Source organism: Thamnophis elegans, chromosome 2 (genome assembly GCF_009769535.1).
Source record: "Thamnophis elegans isolate rThaEle1 chromosome 2, rThaEle1.pri, whole genome shotgun sequence".
NCBI classification, from domain to species: Eukaryota; Metazoa; Chordata; class Lepidosauria; order Squamata; family Colubridae; genus Thamnophis; species Thamnophis elegans.
Genome location: NC_045542.1, coordinates 158728703 through 158751866, shown reverse-complemented (window position 1 = coordinate 158751866; position 23164 = coordinate 158728703). Strand labels below are relative to the sequence as shown.

Genomic DNA, 23164 nt, shown 5'->3' with positions numbered 1-23164 from the left:
TCATCATTGCCATTTTCGCTAAAGGTTTTACCAAATTGGAAGCACTTGTAGGACATTTCTTCTGTGTGGATTCTTTCGTGAGCCAAAATGGATCTGTTTGGAGAAACGCTTTTGCCACATTCAGATAATTTCTATGTGCTTTTCTTCAGAGTAGATTCTCCCCTGTGTAATCACTTACAATTTGAAGTCTGTTTTTTCCATAATAGGTACACCTACGGAGCTTTTCCACAACTGATATTCTTGAGAAGAACAAAAATATATGTGATCCCTTGTTGAGTGGTGCTTTGATTTAAGCCCTTTCTTTCTTCCAGGGCAACACCTATATTACTGTCTGCCCTAGATGCCCATCCAATTGACTTTTTCCTCCCCACTGACTTCCAGATATTTCCCTTTTTCTGAATGGAAATATTATGTCTCTTGACCTTTTAGTGTATTGTGCCCTTGAGTTCTGCATAATCTACTTTTTCCAACTCGAAATCTCTTATTTTCTTTCGTCTCTCACCTGCTATGGAAGGAGAATTCTGTGGTTTTTCTGATGGAAATAGAGAATATTTTCATTTCTGCCTCAATCTGCTTTGCTTTTCAATATTGCTTGTTAGTCTCAGTTGTCCAGTGTGGTCTTCCGGCATCATGTTTGCCTATAAGATTCAGATGAAAACGTGACTTTTATTGTTTGTAAAAGGGTTGCAGAAGATGTGAAAGAAGAAGTATACATTACAATGAAAAAGCAAACATGTCACAATGCTAGAATAATCTCTTACATTAATTTCTGACATTTGACTACCGAGTTTCAGTTCAAATAGCTATGCAAAAATGATATTCATTTGTTGACCTAGGTCAGTCACAAATTCTCAGCCCTGCAAAGGGTTATTATCAAATACAGTTATGCGAAGAAGAAAGTGCACCCTTCTTGAGCTCTATGATTTTATGTATCACGACATAGTAAAAATAATATCACCTTTAGCCGTTAAAAAATAGGAAAATGAGGAACAACAGATGATATATTACACCCATGGCATCATTTTCTTTTACAAAAACAAAGCCAAAACAGACGTGAAAAACTGAGAAACTAAAAACACTCTTCCTTCTTCCGTAGGTATGAAGAGGCAAAGTAGCAGCCAGTGCTGCTGATCAAATGATCATCAGCAAGTGTGACTATATCTATGAAAGCCAAAGTTGTAGGAGTTTCCTGTTCTCCAGCATTGAGGTGTGAATTAAATGCCAAAGAGTAGAGACCTCTTAGAGAAGCAATTGTTGCTGCCCATCCATCTAGGAAGGGTTATAAGACTCTCCCCAAACTAAAGTAGGACGTAAAGTGAGATTTGGACATTAAGTGTGGAACCTACTGGGTCAGGCTGGACAGCCTCTCAGGGCCCCTTTACTTCTATATTAAAAGCCACATAGACAGAGTTGGAGCTTGCAAAAGAACAGGAAGCGAGTGCCTAACCACAAGATGTTCTAGCCGATGTCCCTATGTCAAAACCTATGTCAAAAGTCCAAGGTTCAATTACAGTTTGTTAATGACACGGACTCCATAACAAAAGGAGAAGTAAGACCCCATCTCCTTATAAGGCTTTCTCCTCAAGGTAACCACTAAGAAATAAGTTAAGTGTTCCTGTGTTACGCTGCCTTTGAGAATGTAGAAGAACGTGTGCTTCGATAATGAAGGTTGTTCAGAACTTGCAATGCTAGCCATGGGCTAGCTTTCTGAACCTGGCTGCCAGATAAACTTTTCCTGTTTCCTGATTAGTCTAAAGCCTATCATTTTCTGCAACAAAACAATTTAAACTCCAATCATTCTACGTTCCCCATGCATAAGTGGAAAACATAGAAGACAATTGCCAACCTGCAATGCTCAGAGAAATTACAAAAAATCCAAGCATTACATCTCAGGCTCTACAGGCCTCAGTTAGCATGTAAAGTGTTAAAGTTCACGACAGTTCAATTAGAAAAAGACTGAAGGAGTTATGGTCCTTTTGGAAGGGTTGCCAGGAGAAAGCATCTTCTCTGTAAAAAGGACATGGAAGAAGCACTTAGATTTGCAAAGTTTCATCTGAACAAATTACAAGACTTCTGGAGCACAGTCCTTTGGACAGATGAGACCAGAGTGGAGATATTGGCCATAAAGCACAATGCCATTTTGATGAAAACAAAACAAATCAACACCAAAATCTCACACCAACCATCAAGCACAATGATGAAGGGGAGATGATTTGGGCTTCTTTTGCAGCCACAGGACCTGGCTACTTTGCAGTCATTGAGTCGCCTGTGAATTCCTCTCTATACTAAAGTATTCAGAATCAGAACAGACCTGGAAGGGACCTTGGAGGTCTCTAGTCCAATCCCTGCTCAGGGAATGATTGATATCATTCCTGATTAATTGCTATCCCGTCTCTACTTTAAATCCTTCAGTAACGAAGAACTCACAACTTCTGGAGAGAAGCTGTTCCCAAGGAATTAATCTTAACTTGAAGGAGACTTTTTAAGATCCTCCCAACAGCAGAAAATTGCGCCCACCAGTGTTAAAGCATGGAGCACCAGTGGACTCAAAATTTGGGGAGGGAAGGAACATGGAGCAGCAGCTGACATGCTTCAGCCTAATAGCCTCTCTGCTTCCACATCATGGAGGAAACCAAACAGCCGGAGCTGCTCCCAGCCTCTCCTCCGACCAGACCCCAACTCACCTTCCAGATGCTGTTCCGATCCTGAGAAGAGGACAAAAGCCACTCGGCACATCAACATCCTTCCTTGAATGATCCGGAAGAAGTTCCTCTCCTCCCATCCTTTCTAGCAACGCTAAACTCGATGGTTTTAACTCCTTGAAGCTCAATCACATATGCCTATTAAAGTCACCGATAAATGACTGCCATTTCCCAATAGGGGGCATAAGAACACGCTTGTTCTATCTCTAACGTGTTTGTAAGGCGTTTTCACTGATTAAATGCTCTCAAGTCTTTTTCGACTTCTAGCAACCTACTTTTGCAACTAAGCCATATGAAATGTGATGCTAAATAGCTTGTGAAAGTTAGCTATGGGCTGAGCCCTAAATGTTTATGAAGTCTTACACAATTACATAGAGTTGGAAGAGATCAACTCTCCAAGCAGGGGACCCTCTTACTATTCCCTCTTTAAAAACCTCTTTAAAAACCCCAGTGATGGAGCACCCTCAACTTCTAGAGGCAAAGAATTTCCACTGATTCTCACTGAAATGTCTCCTTGATTCTAGGTTGGATACCTTTTTGATAAGTCTCCCTCTGTTACTTCTTTTTTTTAAAGTTTTTATTTTATTTTAAAACAAACAAAAATATACATTAAAATATCATCAGTTACATATCTATTTAGCATGTTGTTTGGTCACAAACATTTGTGCATCACCGTTTTCAGCTGCATATAGAATCAGTAGTTTTCAGCCCAATATACGTTAGTACATTGATCATTGTAAATCATATATTCAATTGACTTATAATTCTTCCTTTTAAACATGTATTCTAAGGATTAAATTCTTATATATGTTATCTGTCACATCATTGTAAATCTATTAAATAGTAACATATCTTAATGGTATCGTCTCATATAATCAACTACAATTATTGTTTTTTCATTTTAAACAAGATATTCTAAATATTCAATTCATATATATACCAAAATTCCATTACTTTGTCATAAATCTATAGAATCTATATATTCAATTCATATATATACCAATATTCCATTACATTGTTATAAATCTATAAAATCTATATAAAAGCAATATGTCTTTATAATGTCTCCTGTCACATTCTATTATTACAATTCAAGATTATGGCAATTGTATCATTGATAAAACAAGTCCCAAATCTTATAAAATTGTTCATCCTCTTGTTCTCTGATTTCAAATGTCAATTTACTCATTTCAGCACATTCCATTGTTTTTCGAATAACTTCCTCCTGCATAGGTATTTTCTCATTTTTCCATTTTTTTTGCAAATACAATTCTGGATGCCGTTAAAATATTTACAATCAAATATTTCAAGTCTTTATTGTATATATGTGGTATAATACCCAATAAAAGAGTCTCTGGTTTAAAGTCTATGCGTTTCTGTGTCCTTTTTCCCTACCACATGTGGATTTTAGTCCAATACCTTTTAGCTTCTGTGCAAGTCCACCACATGTGGTAGTATGATCCCGGCGTCTGATGACATTTCCAACATTTTTCCAATTTGTTTTTTGGACATTCTTGCTATTCTCATTGGGGGTAGGTGCCACCTGTAAAACATCTTATACAAATTTTCCTTATAAGCTGTTGACATTGTCATTTTATAATTTTGGAACCACAATCTCTCCCATTTCTCTAGTTCAATCCCATGTCCAAAATCCCCCCCCAAGCTATCATAGGTTTTTAAATTTGTTCTTCTTTTAACCTAACCTCTAGTAAATGTCCATATAGTTTTTTAATTACTTTTTCATCAGTACCTGTCAAAATTTCATCTAATTCAGTTTTTTTAACCATAAAAACCTTCCATTTTTCAGTCTTTGTCATATCTAGATTGTATTTGCACATATGAAAACCAATTCATTTCTATTCTTTCCTGTTTCAGCTCTTGCATAGATTTGAGTTCACCTTCTGCATGCAAAATTTCACCATTTCTAACCGTTTCTTCCTTCTTGTATATTATTTGATATGAAAAAGCTTCAATAGTTGATAGCCAGACTGGTATTTTTAAGTAATTGTTTTTCTAATCTTCTCCCAATTCAATAACAAAGCTTTCCTTAAATAATGTCTTCTGAAATAACCCTGCGTTTTAGTATCTTTTATACCATAAAAAAGCATGCCGTCCCAACAATAACTCATGTCCTTTAACCTCTGTTACTTCTTGCCCTGCTGTCACAGGCGCATTGGACAATAAATCCACCGCCTTTTTTCTGTGTCAGCCCCTCAGATATTGAAAGGATGCTATGATGGCATCCCTAGTCCTTCTCTGTGTTAGACTGGGCATATCCAGTTCCTGCAATAATTCATCGTATTTGGAGTAGAAATTTTAAAATTACAAGAAGAAGGATATATTCTAAATCAAAAGAAGAAAATAGAACAATTGTTTAAAATATATCAAAAGTTGAAGTGTGCAATCTCCCATATTACCATGTTTTCAAACCATCAAACATAGAACAATTTGTAATCCGGAACTGTATCAGGCAGTCATAGTGTTGCAGGAAAAAAACAAGACTTAGATGTGTAGGGATCAAGGAGAAGTTTATTGGCAGCCAGGTTCAGAAAAGCTAGTCAAAGGCTAGCATGCAACTTCTGAACAATCCTTCTCATAATTTTTAATTTTTGAATAAACACTAACAGACAAAACGCAACAAACACCACAAAAATATCTTCCATTACAAATTATAAAGAGAGTGTCAATTGGTTACAAAGAGCTTTCGTGCATCCCTTCCACAGTCATCACCTACAATTCATATCAATTTATATGTTTTAAATCAAATATATATATATATATATATATATATATATATATATATATATATATATATATTAGTGTCACAACCCCTGGTAAGCCCCAATTATGGGAGGAAGCTAACTGCTTCCAACATCTGTCAATCGGCTCGTCACAAGAGTCCATCACGACAGAAACCCAATATTTTTACTGTTGCCTTTTGTTATATTTGTGTTTTTATTTGTGCTGATAAATAAATAAAGGGAGACTAGTATAGATCTATTTCAAGCTATTTAGCTCTCATCAGCTAGCCACACCCTTACTGGGATTGGAACCTGTGCTGTATTGCATCCTTTATTTATTTATCATCACAAATAAACACACACACACACACACACACATATATATATATAATTATCATCATAACTTCCGTCCATTAAAAAAAGGATAACACTGTCCAATATAGATTAATTTCGCCACTTAGTTTTCTTTTCTTTGCAAGTTTAATTTGGCTTTGATTTTTTGGGGGCAGTCTCTTTTATAACAATAAAATTTCCTCACTAAATGGACACACTTTCTCTTTCCACTTTCCTCCCATTGCGGAGCTGTCCCAACTTCAGCAGCTTTTGGCTGCGCTTCTGTCACTGGCAAGAAGAGATTTACTTGGATCAATCAGGACTTTGCGATGTCCCTGAGATCAGCAAGACATACTTTTCTCTGTCACCGTCTTTTTGGGATGGTTTAGGTCCAAAAGGACCATCCAGCGGCAAAAGTATCGACTGCGATCTCAGAGCTTCGAGATCACACATCGTGTCGTTGCTACGTCCTGTCTCCTCGGAAGAACGTATTCTTATACGTTCTCAAAAGCAGCGCAACACGGAAACACTTATTTCTTATTGGTTATCTTGAGAAAAGAAGTCTTATAAGTAGATACTCTCTTACTTCTCCTTTTGTCTTGGGCCACAGGTACTCACTACGTGGCTCTGTAAGAACTTTAGCTGAACTCTGTGGTTTTGAACTTTTGACATTTCCTGGTTTTGTACATGTCTTAAAAGCAGGTCTTTATATCTTCCTTCTGCCATGTCTCAGTAATTCACATTTTATCCTGCTTTATCCCCCCCCCCCTTCTAGACACTATTTTTAGCTACAATTGAGTCTAGCCTATTACAGAGTTTTTAATCAGCAACCCAAGCATACAATCTTTGGCATAACATGATCAAATACAGGTGTATGACAGCGAAAAAGGAAAAAGACAAGTAATACATATGGAATAATTCTTAGGGGTTATTCTCTGAAGGCACTTTCTCCAGGGTGCAAGATGATCATATGTGCCTGTATCTCTCATCCTCATCATAGGGATGTGGGGCAATCCTACCGTCAATAAGGCTTTCCATCAAAACTAATTCCTTTTCAACATGTATTTCCTTTACTGACCTCATAACTAGTTGCTTGAGTAGGGGTATTACGCAAAGGATAAAGGCCTGGCCGGCCACACCACATAATAGCACAAATAACATCTGTTTGGCTATTTCCCTGACCACGCCTGATTTGTTCATGTAGAAACAGCAGTCTTCTCCCATGAATACACACAGCCCACTTTTCTCAGCAGTTAAGATATCTATGGCACACTGGTTTTGTAAAACCACTGCTGCCAAGGAGTCTATTTGATCTTGGACCTCAACCAAGGTGCCAGCAAGTTGGTTTCGGCTTTCTTGGAATTCCTCTGACAGCTACCTAAACTGTGTGATGGAGTGTGATATTCCACCCACACCTGTTCCAACTGCTATCCCTATTCCCAGGATCGCTAACAGTGGGAATAAGAGCGGCACCCTTTTTTGAAAATGTCCCATTAGGGAGAGCCAGTTCTCTGCTTACCACACCCATTTTGGGGAACAGGTGTATCAGGGTACATGTTCCAGTCCAGTTGGAAGGTAAGCATAGATACACATTTTTCTCACATAAGAAGAAGACTCCATTTTGTCCTACACACACACCTATGTTCATGGCAAAGGCATGGGCTCGGAGGTTCCTTTCATTAGTCCATACCTGTAAGGTTCCTGCCAGGAACATATCAGCCAGGGCTGTAATGGAGCTTCTTGGTTAGGGCTCCCTTGCTTATCCCTGACGACTGGACCTTCAAGAGATAGTGGGAACTGGTGTTTCCAGGGGGAAAATGAACACGAAATCCTGTGGTGGATTGAATCGAGAGCCAAAAGGGGAATCAGGGTGGCTGAAATGGCCTTGGGCATCTTCCAGTAGTGAAATTCCTCTCCCAGTGGTTAAAAACGAGGGGTGAGGAGCGAGAAAGTTACCTTCTGTTGGAAGAGGTTGTGAGCAGATGGAGATATGCTGCAGGTTAATCTTATGTCCACGAGTGTCTTCCTAGGGGCAAGGTACATTTCAGATAGGCACTGTTCTTCTGACAGTGACCCCACAGGAATGCCAGGTTCCTGATAACATTTGATGCACAAGGAGGGTGACTCTATGATTTCCGCACCCACGGCTATGAGGCCAACAATGGGGAGATCGCTCATCCCCAGCCTTTTAGGTACATTGTACAAGTCACCTTGCAGCTGGACTTCTGCCTCTTTGGTTCTCCATCTACCACCCTTTTCAAGGACTATTATGGCCTTGGTCTTTTCCCAAAGATCTGGCTCAACTGGAACAGCATGGTAAGATGAAGGGCCAGCAGATCAACACAACCAGCATTTTTGACCTAGGGCAGGGTCAGTCTGATTAATTAGGCTTTGACCCAACTCCACTATTCTTAACATATAGTTCCCCTTTCTCTTTGCTAAAGAGCCGAGATGGTTCAGTGGTTAGAGTGCTATACTGCAGCCACTTCAGCTGACTGTTATCTGCAGTTCGGTGGTTCAAATCTCACCGGCTCAGAGTTGACTCAGCCTTCCATCCTTCCGAGGTGGGTAAAATGAGGACCCAGACTGGGGGGGGGGGCGATATGCTGACTCTGTAAACCGCTTAGAGAGGGCTGAAAGCCCTATGAAGCGGTATATAAGTCTAACTGCTATTGCTATTCTCAATTGTTGCAGGGGCCCGCTCCCCCTATGTTCCACCCCATTTCTTACAGGGATTGTCAGATGCTGGAGCGGACCTGTTCCACACCCTGTGACCTGATTCTGCCCTGTTCTTTGGGATTCTCAACATCCTCGGATCTTCCCTCAAGGGCAAGGGGGCGTTACTTGGCATTCTCACAACATTGGGAACTACTATTCAGGATGTTATCACTTAGCAGGCCCTTTGCCAATAACAGCCAAAGCCACAAAAACTCAAAACTGTCCCTTATGCAGAACCTCTCCAAACGCAATTCTTTTAACCTACAGAATCACCACGTCAGGGAGAAAGCGGGGGTTATATATAATTTGAGGAAGGGCAATATCAGTTTTGGGCGATCCACAAAGCCAAGTCTTATTTGCTAAATATATTGCCCACAATCCCAAAACTCCTACTATGCTACAGAGAACCCACTCCCACGGGGGTTCCTCAAACATAAGTGTCATCAGAAGATTCACACTGTCCACTGTCACAATGTTTTTAGGCACAGCACCTGTCTTTCTGGGATGGGGGTAACCCCAATAAAGAGAATATCCACTGCAGCAAATCACAATCAGGGCAAGCACACTCACTAAAGCAACAGATAATGCAGTTATGGCTATGAGTACTTGACTTTCCATACCCTGACAGGTGCTCAGACTTTCTAATACATCTTATATCTAATAAATGGAACGTTGTCTTCCTCCTCTAAATCTTCGGCCATATATAGAGGAATCATCTTCCAGGGGTGACTCCCAGTAAGGCCTCTTCTGCCCCGTAAGTAGCTTGCCTGTTGCCTGTAGGACATTTATAGGGGGCGCTTCTTCAAGCCTACCACTAGAGGTTGGGCCTCGTCCTGGTCTACCTTCCAATACTCCTCAGCAGCTGGCTTAACTCGTGTCCAGTGAATCCAAAACTTGGATTCCAACACTCTTACTGCAGGTGGAGAACACACGGCCACAGTGTATGGGCTCTTCCACCTGGGTTTCAAGTTCTTTCCTTTCCAGGGTTTTACCCAAACTCTGTTTCCCACCTGAATTTTATGACTAGAAGTGCTCAGAAATGGTGGACTAATGGACACACAGTATTGCTGGATTTCTTGTATTTGTTTATTTAATTCTCCCATTTGATTCACCCACAAGGTCCCTATTTGACCTACGTACCCTACGTTATTTTTCAAGTTAGCACTTATAACTGGGGGTCTCCCAAACATCATTTCAAAAGGAGATAACCTAATTCCCTTTCATGAAGTGCAAGCACAGACCAAAGTGCCAGCGGCAATGCATTCACCCATCCAAGGTGAGTTTCAAGACACACTTTGTCCTTGAGTAGGATTCTAGTCCCTTCAAATCTACAGTTGCCTGGAGTTCCTCTGCTTTAGAATATCTGGGGCTCAGTCCCTTTCGCATTTCCAATGCTGCATAAGCTGTCATGTCAGGGTGGCTCTGATCATCTCAGGTTGCTGACAGCTTTGCTTATCTGTCAGCTGCTCTTCCCTTTTCTGCTGGATCCGACCATCCAGCTTGGAGAGATAAGCCATGGGCTGCTGCCAACTTCCCTTTTCTGCTGGATCCGAGCATCCAGATTGGAGATTGTGCAGATCCCCCATATGAGATCTTTAATTCCCCCGGACAAGCACGCTAGTTGCTCTTTGTTTCTAATGCTCCACGAATTGCATGACTAGTAAATATAGTAATTGGCTGCACACAAGTCAATTTATTAGTTTCCTTAATCAGAAGAGCAGTTGCGGCAAGGATTTTAAGGCAATGTGACCCCCCCCCTTTGCTAAGCTGTGGGGTGTTGCCACTTCCCTTTTCTTGAGTCAAGAAAGATTTCTCACGGTTGGGAAGTCCCTTAACATAAGCTTGAGGCAATGCTTACTTTAAAATCTCAAATGCCTGTTTTGTGCATGACAGAGACAGGCTGGAGCAATCTGATTAACAATGGCATATGTGCCTTTTGCCAGCATGTATCGTGTGACAAAATCAGTGAGTATTTTCTTTCCAAATAGCTCCACGAGCATGTAAAACTCTAAATGCATGTTTTCTGTCTGTAGACATTAACCATCTTTCTTTTTGCTAACTGGAGGGCTCTTCCTCTGACTGGGGGTGGGATTCTAACTACTGACTCCTCCTCGTACATTCTTCCGGCAAGTCCTGGCCTCCTGCTTTTCCTGTCTAAGAGCCTTGGCAAGAAAAAGTACATTTCTTCTTGCCCTTTAAAGTTCCTTCTTCTGAAGGAGGAGCCAACGTCGCGACGTTACAAAGTGCAGCCTCGACACTCCGAGACTGCCGTTGATACTTTTGCCGCTGGATGATCCATTTGGACCTAAACCATCCCACAGAGACGCTGATCAGGAAGACGAAGCCTTACTGGTCTCAGGGACACCACAAAGTCCCTGATTGACCCAAGGGAAGCTCTTCAAGCCAGCGTTAAACAGGCAGCCCCAGGCTGATGAAGTCGGGACGGCTCTGGAAGGAAGGAAGGGAAAAGAGAAAGTGAGTCCATCTGGTGAGGTATTTTTTCTATTTTGAGAAAGACTGCCCAAAGAAACTTTTTTTAAAAGCCATATTAGATCCTTAAGCAAAAGAATTAAGCAGCAAAATTAACTTATATTGGATTGCTTTGGAAAGGTTTTTTTTTAAATTTGTAACTATACTTTGTGGATTGAAGTGCTTGCAACATTTCTCATTTCTCCTCTTAAAGTGAACGGATTAATTTTTTCTTCTTCTGCTTTTTGTTACTTTATATTTGACTTCTGGATTAAAAACTTCCTTTTTATTTTAACAATTCTTCCTATTATTTGTTATTAAATTTCTTTAAAGAACTTTGTTTCCTATAAGCTAGAGATAAATATTAGAAAGTGAAAAGCAGCAACACTGCCACTCGGTCAGAGGCTGGACTTTTTAAAACAACGTATCTATTCTCTTTTCCTTTTTGATCTTACTGACTTTGTAGCTTCAGGGTTTGCAATTTGTTTACAGAAACTGGTAAAGAGCCAAGGGCACAAATTGTTTTCGCAGGTGCTTTTGAGAACTATTTTGGCAGGGGGGAGAAAGGGAAAAAAACCCAGAACCCTTCTCCTTTGAAGAGCACAAAAGAACTTGTGTTTAAGTCAACCTAAAATAAAAAAATAAAAGAGGCCTGGAAGGCTAGAGTGGCAGTGGCTATTAGTTTTTTTCCCCTTCCTTCTTTGGATCAATAGATCAATATTCAGATGAAGAAACCTTAAAATTCCAAAATATCTTGGCTGGAATTCAAAATCAATTGGAAGGATATGGGAGAATTGAGAAGTTGGAAAAACTAGTGTTCCTCACAGCAAAAGATGAAGGGGTTGGAGCCCTGAAAATTAAAGGGGAGAATGAAGATATAGAAGATAAAGACAAGACAATAGATGAACTTATTAATGGAGTAAATGTGGGTGAAAGTGGAAAGAAAGGAAAAGGGAAAAGGGAATTCGACGAACTGGAGCTCTACCCCAGTTTCCAAGATACAGAAGAAAAAAAAAGGGTAATGATGGATTTAAGAAGAGTAATTTTTTCAGAAGCATGATTGACAACCAAAGACAAGCTAATTTTAAAAACAGCTGGAGGGCAACAAGATTACCTGAGAGATCCTTCAAGCAACTAAGTGTGGAGAGAAGTCTATAAAAACCTTATAAAGGAGATAAAAAGAAGACCGACACCACAATTGGTAAGAGAGATAAGACTGTTTTGTTACTGGAAAGATACAGGTTGACAATGAAAGTTGATAATAAAAAATTAGTTAAGTTTGGTGATCAATAAGTAGGAATTTAGTAATTCTTAGATTGTTTCAGATTGTTATTAAATGTTTATTTGTCAACAAATAATTAACTATAACAATAATGAAATATAATGGATACAGTTTAATGATATATACATGTACTGGCAAACTAGTAAAAAAAATTGGATATAAATTGCAAATTGCGATCTGGGAAAAAGACCTATAAATTTTATTAACAAACTTTTATTTAGATCTTGTCATAAAGGTGTAAGGTTTTTTGGGTTTGACGAGAGGAGGTGGGATATAAATAGTAAATGATTTTTAGCCAATTATAATAACAAGGAAATGTTAATGGATATTGTTTAATAATATATACATGCACTGGTATTGGCAAAAGCAACTTAGATAAAAACTCTAAACAGCGAGTTGGGGGGAAAAGGGGGGGAAAGGTTTAGTAATTTTATTGACTTTTACTTAGAATATGTCATTAAGGTGTAATGTTGTTCGAGGATTTTTGAAATAGCTAATGAATGCCATTATGTGGTTGTGTCTTTAAGTATGAATGATTTGAGGTAAAAGCATGTTCAAATAATTGTAGCCAAATGAGAATTGTAGTACATTGATAGTAAGATATACAAAGATTTTTTATTTAAAGTGTATAATCTAATTTGAACTATAAGTAATGACTGTGGAAAAAATGCACAAAATTTATCTGTAATCAATCAACACGCTTTCTACAAGATATAATGAAGGATGATTCTTTTTTTTGTGTTTTTGTTTAATTAAAATAAAAAAAAACTTTAAAAAAAGTTCCTTCTTCTCTGAAATTTGAGCCCAATTAATACACGCTTTGTATGCTCATTCCACAAGTTCAGAGATGCCTTTCCTGGGCCCCCTTTTTGTCTTCTGTAATTTTTACCCTAATGTCATCTGCAGAGTGACCAATGAAGATCATATTGACCATTCTCGTATTTTCTTCAACCTCAGGATCTAATGTGGCATATTGCCTAAAGGTTTGATAAATGCATTTTAAGAATTCCCCTGGATTTTCATCCTTTTTCTGTTGAATTTGATAGACCTTCCCTAAGTTCTTAACTTTTTGTTTGAGTCCTAACAAAACTAAGGTCTAATAGTTTGCGGCTGAATGGACTAAGGTTCCCAGTCTGGTTCCTCCAGTAACCATGTCCAGTCTGGATCTTTTGCATGATCCTTCTGAAAAGGCTTATTCATGATTCCCTTCACCAGCCTTCTTTTCTCTGGGGTTAATAAAATTTCCATCAGATTCTGTATGTGTGCCGGAGTAGACTGGTGAGTTCAGAAAAATGGATGCAAAAAAGACATGCATTTCATCTGGATTTTCTCTATAAACAGGATTTTGATTTTTCCAATTATATAAATCGGCCATTGAGAATGGAGCATATATCCACACCAGTGGTGGGTTTCAAAATTTTTTCCAACCTACTCTGTGGGTGTGGTCTCCTTTGTGGGAGTGGCTTGCTGGCCATGTGGCCTCCTTTGTGGGAGTGGCTTGCCGGCCATGTGTTTTCTCTCTCTCTCTCTCTCCTTCCTTTTGTCTCTGTCCCTTTTTCCTTTTTTTTCTTTCATCTCTCACTTTTTCTTTCTTTTTTCTTTTTTTATTTCTTTCTTCCTTTCTTTCTCTTTCTCTCTCTGTGTGAGTCTGTCTGTCTGTCTGTATCTGTGTGTGTGTCAGTGGTGGGTTTCAAAATTTTTTGAAACCTCTTCTGTAGGTGTGGCCTGCTTTCCGGGTCCACTGGTGGAACCTCTTCTAACTGGTTTGGTAGATTTGATGAACCGGTTCTACCGAACTGGCGCGAACTGGTAGGAACCCACCTGTGATCCACACCTTATGTAGCTCCCCTTCAACTCCTGGCAATAAAAATTCCCTTAGGGGCAATTTGAGTTTTGTTTTATCTCAACTGCTCCCTGGACCGGGTTTATGGTCCACCTTTTTGGTTTTCTTCCTCCTGGCCCCACCTAATGGGACCGTCTGTTCTTTCTAATCAATATCTGATTCAACCTTTTATCTCCCTGGGTCTGCTACTTCTTCAGTGTCAACCATTTCATGTCAAAGAAACACAGGTGGAGGGCACTGATGTCAGAGACTCTCTCTCTCTTCTTTTCTTTCTTTTTTTTTTGAACAAAACAAAAACACTTAAACACATCAATAAGGACAAACACGCAAGTAAAAACAACTCAGGAACTAAATGTTTCATTGAGACTCTTTTTTCTTTTCTTTCCTCCTTGAGGCTTGTTACCCATTCTGGTAACTGAGTATATCTCAGGGTTTTTCTAAAACACCCTATAACTCTTTTTTTTCTTCTTCTTCTTTGTTCTGGGGTGTTCAGTGTCTTCTCTTTTCTAATTTTTTTTTATCTCCCAGCAAGTGCTTGCATATTTTTAGAGATCCAAAGTTTTCTATATATATCTTTAGACCTCCCAGCAAGCGCTGGCCTATTTTTAAAGATCAAGATGTATAGAGTAAAATGTTTTGAATAGGTGTTCGAGAAATGCTTCCTTCACCACCCATGTTCTATTTCTGAGACACTTTCCACTGACCTGCGGCCCCGGAGACTCACGGTCACCAACAGGAACTGCAGTGGCTTAACCAACCACACAATTCTAGAGCCTCATTAGGATACGCCGGTTCCGTTAGGAAGGGATGCTATCCCGGGCTCAGGGGGGTGATCGGGTCCCCTCTTCCACTCTCAACCGAGTAGGTCTACAATTCCCACAATACTTGCCTGCAGGCGTCTTCTCTTCTCAGCCGGTGTAATTTATTGACTTCTCCTGATCCCGGTCTGGTTCTTGGATCGGCGGATGCCTGACGGGGAGGGGGTGTCGTCTGACCTCTTCCAGAGAAAGTCTCTGTGGGCACCCTAAGGTTGGGCAAGACAACCTCGACTGGACACCGGTCGGTCTGTTCCGTCCTCAGTGAAATATCGCTCTAAGTCCTGCCAAAGGTCGCCACAATTGTTGCAGAAAATAACAAGACTTAGGCTTCTTGGGATCAAGGAGAAGTTTATTGGCAGCTAGGTTCAGAAAAGCTAGTCAAAGGCTAGCATGCAACCTCTGAACAACCCTTCTCATGGCAGCACATATTCTTATATGTTCTCAAAAGCAGCGTAACACGGAAACACTTAACCCATTTCTTATTGGTTATCTTGAGAAAAGAAGCCTTATAAGTAGATACTGTCTTACTTCTCCTTTTGTCTTGGGCCACAGGTACTCACTACGTGGCTTTGTAAGAACTTTAGCTGAATGAACTCTGTGGTTTTGGGCTTTTGACATTTTCTGTTTTTGTACATGTCTTAAAAGCAGGTCTTTATATCTTCCTTCTGCCACGTCTCAGTTTTATATTTTAATTCACATTTTATCCTGCTTTATCAGTTGGCCTGTTATGCAGTATTTATCACATAATGTGGCCAGATATTACCCATACAGTCAACAATTTAACCTGCTATACGTTAACAACCTACACAACAACACTGGTAAGGAATTAAAACGATACCATGGAATTTTAGGATTGCATTTACAACCATCAAGTGAACGGTTAGTAAAGGATTTGGATATTGAAGTGAAAGTAGTCATACCAATAACACAGTAAGTAACACAGCATGTGTACAAATGGCAACAGGTGCGAGTATAAAGAGAGGAAAGCATATTGTTATAAAATAATGTAATATCAGACAAGCAGGGAAAGAAAATGCAATAGACATAATTTATTGTCCACCAGAAAATAATTTAGCTGACCTCATGACAAAACCATTAAGTATACAAAAACACAAAAATCTTGTGAAACAATTTAGTTTCAATGCTGTCCAGCTATAAATTGGAGGGGTCTTAGGATATTCAATTCAGTAGCTGGAACAATTAAATTGGACAATGGGCAAGAAGTGAGCAGTTGAGTGCTACCTCCTGCATGAGCAATCAAAAGTATGATTGGTTGCCGTAGATTTAAAGGGGGAGTTTCCCATTTTCCCCTGCTTTCTTCTTCTTCTGTGTGCTCTGTATGCTATTTGGAATTACCTCAGGATGTTCCTGTGTTCCTGCCTATTTTGTTTCCTGTAAATATGTTAGATATGTTTATTTATTTATATATAAAACTAAAAAATTGCCTCAGTATCTGATTCTGATTTCATTTGGAAATTTGCTGCATAATTCCCGGACAGAGGGCTGTCTCTATTACACCCAGAGAAAAAAGCCATTTGCAGTGGATGCCCCTTGCCAGAAGCATCACAGGGAGGGAAATAACTGTTGTGATTTGTAGCTGGTGGATCACCTTGAAGGATGTGAAGGATCGTGGGGAGAAAAAACATTTCTGCTCTTGAAGGTCTCCTTCCTCTGGGGCTGATGGAGGACTTTGGGATTATGAGTGCACACAAATGAATCCCTTTGTGAGCCTGAGCTCTTCCCAAGAAGCTTCCATAGGGAGCACAGCCAATTCTTAAGACACCTCACCATGGTTTGGAAATTGCAGGTTTATTTGGAGAAGGCTGAAGCGGAGTTAATAGATTGGATGCTTGATAAACTGGGTTTTCTTAAGAAACTGAGGAATGGACCTACTATATCTAACTGGAAAATAATTTGGAAAATGGATCAATCAAGAGGTTTATGATTTTGGGGAATAAGACACAACTGTTGGCTTATTGTTCTCAACTTAAATTTTAAGAAAAAGTTTTATTAATAAGAATCAAACAAAGGTATTTCATCCCGGGTTAAATCAGAGACAATGATTCTGGTGATTTACAGTAAATAAGACGACATTCTAAACTTTATACAAATTAAATGGAATAGTAGATTGTTAACAAAGTGCTTTGATGTTCTGTTAGTTATATTGCCTTTACATATTGTATATAGATGAACGTTGAATGGGTTGTAAATAAAGCAGAAGTTCAGAAATTTTGGGCCTGCTTCAGGAGGGGAGAAAACTAATGTTGCTCCAATATGTTTATGAATAGTCTAGTGGGGATAATAAAAGTAAATCTGTTTTTGTCCTTTTTAATGTTTTTTTTTTTACATGTCTTTTCTATTCTTGTTTTGAGCTTGAAAAAATATTTCTGTTTTTGCAGCAGGTACTGTAGATTAATATTTTGACTAAAATAACCTTTAAAAAAAAAAGTCCCTTTACCACAAGCATCTTTATGGTGCTGCTGTGGACCTATTTTCTAAACTGCCTGTAAATTCATAGAATCGTAGCAACATGTGGTTGTTTGTATCATTGTGACCAGAACCGGACACACTATTCGAGATCTGCTGTCCCCAGCACAGTGTAGAGCAACTCTATCACTTCTTCTCGTCTTGATACTAAGCTTATGTTGATGCAGCCTAGGACTGCATTGGCTTTTTTCAGCAGTGGCAGCACTACGCAGCACAATACTGGCACAAGTGGCACTTATCATACGACCCGGAGATACTTGGCCTGCCCTTTTGGAGATTTCCCAGAGGCAGCCACCGTTTTCAGTGCACCGACTATTCCTCAACAGTTCACAAAGTGTTAAAGTAGTAAAACAGAATACTTTGTCCTAGTGACAATAGCAATAGCAGTTAGACTTATATACCGCTTCATAGGGCTTTCAGCCCTCTCTAAGCGGTTTACAGAGTCAGCATATTGCCCCCAACAACAATCCGGGTCCTCATTTTACCCACCTCGGAAGGATGGAAGGCTGAGTCAACCCTGAGCCGGTGAGATTTGAACCGCTGAACTGCTGAACTAGCAGTCAGCTGAAGTGTCCTGCAGTACTGCATCCTAACCACTGCGCCACCTCGGCTCTATCCAATGACCCAGAGGCAGCCACCGTTTTCAGTGCACCGACTATTCCTCAACAGTTCACAAAGTGTTAAAGTAGTAAAATAGAATACTTTGTCCTAGTGACAATGACTCAGAAGCAGTCACCGTTTTGACACAAGAGGCATGTATGATGAAATGGCAGCTGCTTGCACAAGTCCACCACATGACCCAGGCATGAATCCCAAGCGCAATCAAAATAACAGCTGCTTCCACGAAAGTCATGAAGCCCACAAATGTGTGTCTTGCCTTCCTTCACCAACATGAGGTTCAGAGATCTTCAAAAGGAATGGAGAAGAAGGATGTTGTTATGCCTGATGGGTTGGGAGTCAGGCCTAACAATTGCAGGGACCCAGTGGGAATAGGAAAATGCCGGTGGGTAACCAAAAGGTGGGGTAGTGGAGGTTAGGCCTCCAAGAGAGTCCCACAACTCTCAGATAGTCATGGTTCTGCTTAACAACTTGAACATTTGTTTAACAGCTTCATCAGGGAGAGAAGGGAATGAGGGGAGGTAGTTAAGCAAAGTAATATCACGTAACTATTGCAACATGCAGCCGTAACTAGCAGGACCATTACAGTTGTGTCTAGATGACTACTTCTATGGTGGCTAGGGTATTCTGGGGCTCAAAATATGGAGGACACCATGGTAGAAGACGGAAACTCCACATTTGGGGATTCCATAATCAATATACAAAAAACATCACCCAAATTTTCTGCTGGTAACGAGAAACTGGTAGTTAGCCCTTGTCCATTTCCTTTTCTATCCACTTCAAGTCTAATTCTGAAATAGGTTTTCACCTAACATTCCTAATGAGAGATGAGAAATGAAATTCAAGCTTTCTCTAAAATCATCAACTTTTCCCTCAGTTGGATCTCCATGTGGACAAAAAGGAACAATTTAGGCCAGCATCATCCACAGACAGATTTGTCTCCTCGGTGAGTTCTCCAGTATATCACCAGGTTCGAATTATGACATAAATTTTTGGCACAAACAGGACATTCAAAGGGTTTCTCTCCTGTGTGAGTCCTCTGGTGTTTCACAGGGTCAGAATTCTCATTGAAACTTTCCCCACGTACTACACATGCAAAGGGGAAATTCTGTGAATTCTCTGATGCCTTACCAAGTTGGATTTGTAACGGAAACATTTTCCACAATGAGGACAGTGAAAGGGTTTCTCTCCTGTGTGAGTTCTCTGATGGCTCATCAGGCTGTAATTGTTACGGAAACTTTTCCCGCAAACAGGACATTCAAAGGGTTTCTCTCCTGTGTGAGTCTTTTGATGATTCAGCAGATGGGAATTCCTACTGAAACTTTTCCCACAATCTGAACATTGAAAGGGTTTATCTCCTGTGTGAGTCCACTGATGGTTCACCAGGGTGCAATTCTGACTGAAACTTTTCCCACAAACAGGACATTCAAAGGGTTTCTCTCCTGTGTGAGTCCTCTGGTGGTTCACCAGGACAGAATTCCGACTGAAACATTTCCCGCAAACAGGACATTGAAAGGGTTTCTCTCCTGTGTGAGTCCGCTGATGGTTCAAGAGGTCAGAATTCTGATTGAAACTTTTCCCACAATCAGAACATTCAAAGAGTTTATCTCTTGTATGAGTCCTCTGATGGTTCATCCGGTTGTAATTCTGAGTAAAACGTTTCCCACAATCAGAACATTCAAAGGGTTTCTCTCCTGTATGAATCCTCTGATGATTCAGCAGAGTGGAATTTCGACTGAAAACTTTCCCACAATCAGAACATTCAAAGGGTTTCTCTCCTGTGTGAGTCTTCTGATGATTCAGCAGAGTGAAATTCCGATTGAAACTTTTCCCACAATCAGAACATTCAAAGGGTTTCTCTCCAGTGTGAGTCCTCTGGTGTTTCGCTAAGTCATAATTCTGACTGAAACTTTTCCCACAAAGAGGACATTCAAAGGGTTTTTCTCCTGTGTGAGTCTTCTGATGGTTCACCAGGTTAGAATTCTGACTGAAACATTTCCCGCAAACAGGACATTCAAAGGGTTTCTCTCCTGTGTGAGTCCTCTGGTGGTTCACCAGGACAGAATTCTGACTGAAGCATTTCCCGCAAACAGGACATTCAAAGGGCTTCTCTCCTGTGTGAGTCCTCTGGTGTTTCACCAGGACAGAATTCTTACTGAAATTTTCCCCACAAACAGGACATTCAAAGGGTTTCTCCTCTGTATGAGTCCTCTGGTGTTTCACCCGGTTATAATCCTGACTGAAACTTTTCCCACAAACAGTACATTCAAAGGGTTTCTCCCCTGTGTGGGTCCTCAGGTGTCTCACGAGCAGGGAATATCCAATGAAATGTTTCCCGCAATCTGGACAGTCATACGGCTTCTCCCTGCTGTGAGTCTTCAGATGTATCATCATTGCCATTTTCGCTAAAGGTTTTACCAAATTGGAAGCACTTGTAGGACATTTCTTCTGAGTGGATTCTTTCATGAGCCAAAATGGATCTGTTTGGAGAAACGCTTTTGCCACATTCAGATAATTTCTATGTGCTTTTCTTCAGAGTAGATTCTCCCCTGTGTAATCACTTACAATTTGAAGTCTGTTTTTTCTATAATAGGCACACCTACGGAGCTTTTCCACAACTGATATTCTTGAGAAGAACAAAAATATATGTGATCCCTTGTTGAGTGGTGCTTTGATTTAAGCCCTTTCTTTCTTCCAGGGCAACACCTATATTACTGTCTGCCCTAGATGCCTATCCAATTGACTTTTTCCTCCCCACTGACTTCCAGATATTTCCCTCTTTCTGAATGGAAATATTATGTCTCTTGACCTTTTAGTGTATTGTGCCCTTGAGTTCTGCATAATCTACTTTTTCCAACTCGAAATCTCTTATTTTCTTTCGTCTCTCACCTGCTATGGAAGGAGAATTCTGTGGTTTTTCTGATGGAAATAGAGAATATTTTCATTTCTGCCTCAATCTGCTTTGCTTTTCAATATTGCTTGTTAGTCTCAGTTGTCCAGTGTGGTCTTCCGGCATCATGTTTGCCTATAAGATTCAGATGAAAACATGACTTTTATTGTTTGTAAAAGGGTTGCAGAAGATGTGAAAGAAGAAGTATACATTACAATGAAAAAGCAAACATGTCACAATGCTAGAATAATCTCTTACATTAATTTCTGACATTTGACTACCGAGATTCAGTTCAAATAGCTATGCAATCATGATATTCATTTGTTGACCTAGGTCAGTCACAAATTCTCAGCCCTGCAAAGGGTTATTATCAAATACAGTTATGCGAAGAAGAAAGTACACCCTCCTTGAGCTCTATGATTTTATGTATCACGACATAGTAAAAATAATATCATCTTTTGCCGTTAAAAAATAGGAAAATGAGGAACAACAGATGATATTTACACCCATGGCATCATTTTCTTTTACAAAAACAAAGTGAAAACAGACGTGAAAAACTGAGAAACTAAAAACACTCTTCCTTCTTCCGTAGGTATGAAGAGGCAAAGTAGCAGCCAGTGCTGCTGATCAAATGATCATGAGCAAGTGTGACTATATCTATGAAAGCCAAAGTTGTAGGAGTTTCCTGTTCTCCAGCATTGAGGTGTGAATTAAATGTCAAAGAGTAGAGACATCTTAGAGAAGCAATTGTTGCTGCCCATCCATCTAGGAAGGGTTATAAGACTCTCCCCAAACTAAAGTAGGACGTAAAGTGAGATTTGGACATTAAGTGTGAAACCTACTGGGTCAGGCTGGACAGCCTCTCAGGGCCCCTTTACTTCTATATTAAAAGCCACATAGACAGAGTTGGAGCTTGCAAAAGAACAGGAAGCGAGTGCCTAACCACAAGATGTTCTAGCCGATGTCCCTATGTCAAAACCTATGTCAAAAGTCCAAGGTTCAATTACAGTTTGTTAATGACACGGACTCCATAACAAAAGGAGAAGTAAGACCCCATCTCCTTATAAGGCTTTCTCCTCAAGGTAACCACTAAGAAATAAGTTAAGTGTTCCCGTGTTACGCTGCCTTTGAGAATGTAGAAGAACGTGTGCTTCGATAATGAAGGTTGTTCAGAACTTGCAATGCTAGCCATGGGCTAGCTTTCTGAACCTGGCTGCCAGATAAACTTTTCCTGTTTCCTGATTAGTCTAAAGCCTGTCATTTTCTGCAACAAAACAATTTAAACTCCAATCATTCTACGTTCCCCATGCATAAGTGGAAAACATAGAAGACAATTGCCAACCTGCAATGCTCAGAGAAATTACAAAAAATCCAAGCATTACATCTCAGGCTCTACAGGCCTCAGTTAGCATGTAAAGTGTTAAAGTTCACAACAGTTCAATTAGAAAAAGACTGAAGGAGTTATGGTCCTTTTGGAAGGGTTGCCAGGAGAAAGCATCTTCTCTGTAAAAAGGACATGGAAGAAGCACTTAGATTTGCAAAGTTTCATCTGAACAAATTACAAGACTTCTGGAGCACAGTCCTTTGGACAGATGAGACCAGAGTGGAGATATTGGCCATAAAGCACAATGCCATTTTGATGAAAACAAAACAAATCAACACCAAAATCTCACACCAACCATCAAGCACAATGATGAAGGGGAGATGATTTGGGCTTCTTTTGCAGCCACAGGACCTGGCTACTTTGCAGTCATTGAGTCGCCTGTGAATTCCTCTCTATACTAAAGTATTCAGAATCAGAACAGACCTGGAAGGGACCTTGGAGGTCTCTAGTCCAATCCCTGCTCAGGGAATGATTGATATCATTCCTGATTAATTGCTATCCGGTCTCTACTTTAAATCCTTCGGTAACGAAGAACTCACAACTTCTGGAGGGAAGCTGTTCCCAAGGAATTAATCTTAACTTGAAGGAGACTTTTTAAGATCCTCCCAACAGCAGAAAATTGCGCCCACCAGTGTTAAAGCATGGAGCACCAGTGGACTCAAAATTTGGGGAGGGAAGGAACATGGAGCAGCAGCTGACATGCTTCAGCCTAATAGCCTCTCTGCTTCCACATCATGGAGGAAACCAAACATCCGGAGCTGCTCCCAGCCTCTCCTCCGACCAGACCCCAACTCACCTTCCAGATGCTGTTTCGATCCTGAGAAGAGCACAAAAGCCACTCGGCACATCAACATCCTTCCTTGAATGATCCGGAAGAAG

At 40.1% G+C, this 23164-nt stretch overlaps 2 protein-coding genes across 3 annotated transcripts in view; both read right to left on the bottom strand.

The window, feature by feature from the left end:
* The window catches only part of LOC116523830 (zinc finger protein 850-like), a 17277-nt gene extending 14523 nt beyond the window's left edge, over positions 1–2754 (bottom strand). Inside the window, exons 1-2 of the mRNA XM_032238917.1 lie at positions 2685–2754; positions 503–638 (exon numbers count right to left, since the gene is read on the bottom strand). The gene's annotated coding sequence lies outside the window, so the exon portion shown is untranslated. The remainder of the gene's footprint in view (positions 1–502; positions 639–2684) is intronic.
* The window catches only part of LOC116523856 (zinc finger protein 850-like), a 24981-nt gene extending 1817 nt beyond the window's left edge, over positions 1–23164 (bottom strand). Inside the window, exons 1-3 of one of the 2 annotated variants that reach the window (XR_004257159.1) lie at positions 23082–23164; positions 20901–21036; positions 14012–15187 (exon numbers count right to left, since the gene is read on the bottom strand). Coding sequence is in view for 1 of the 2 variants with exons in the window: in XM_032238943.1 (XP_032094834.1) it covers positions 19138–20477 (1340 nt within the window). In the remaining variant the exon portion in view is untranslated. Of the gene's footprint in view, positions 1–14011; positions 15188–19137; positions 21037–23081 lie in introns of those variants that run through there. The other variant, XM_032238943.1, reaches the window with a different exon arrangement.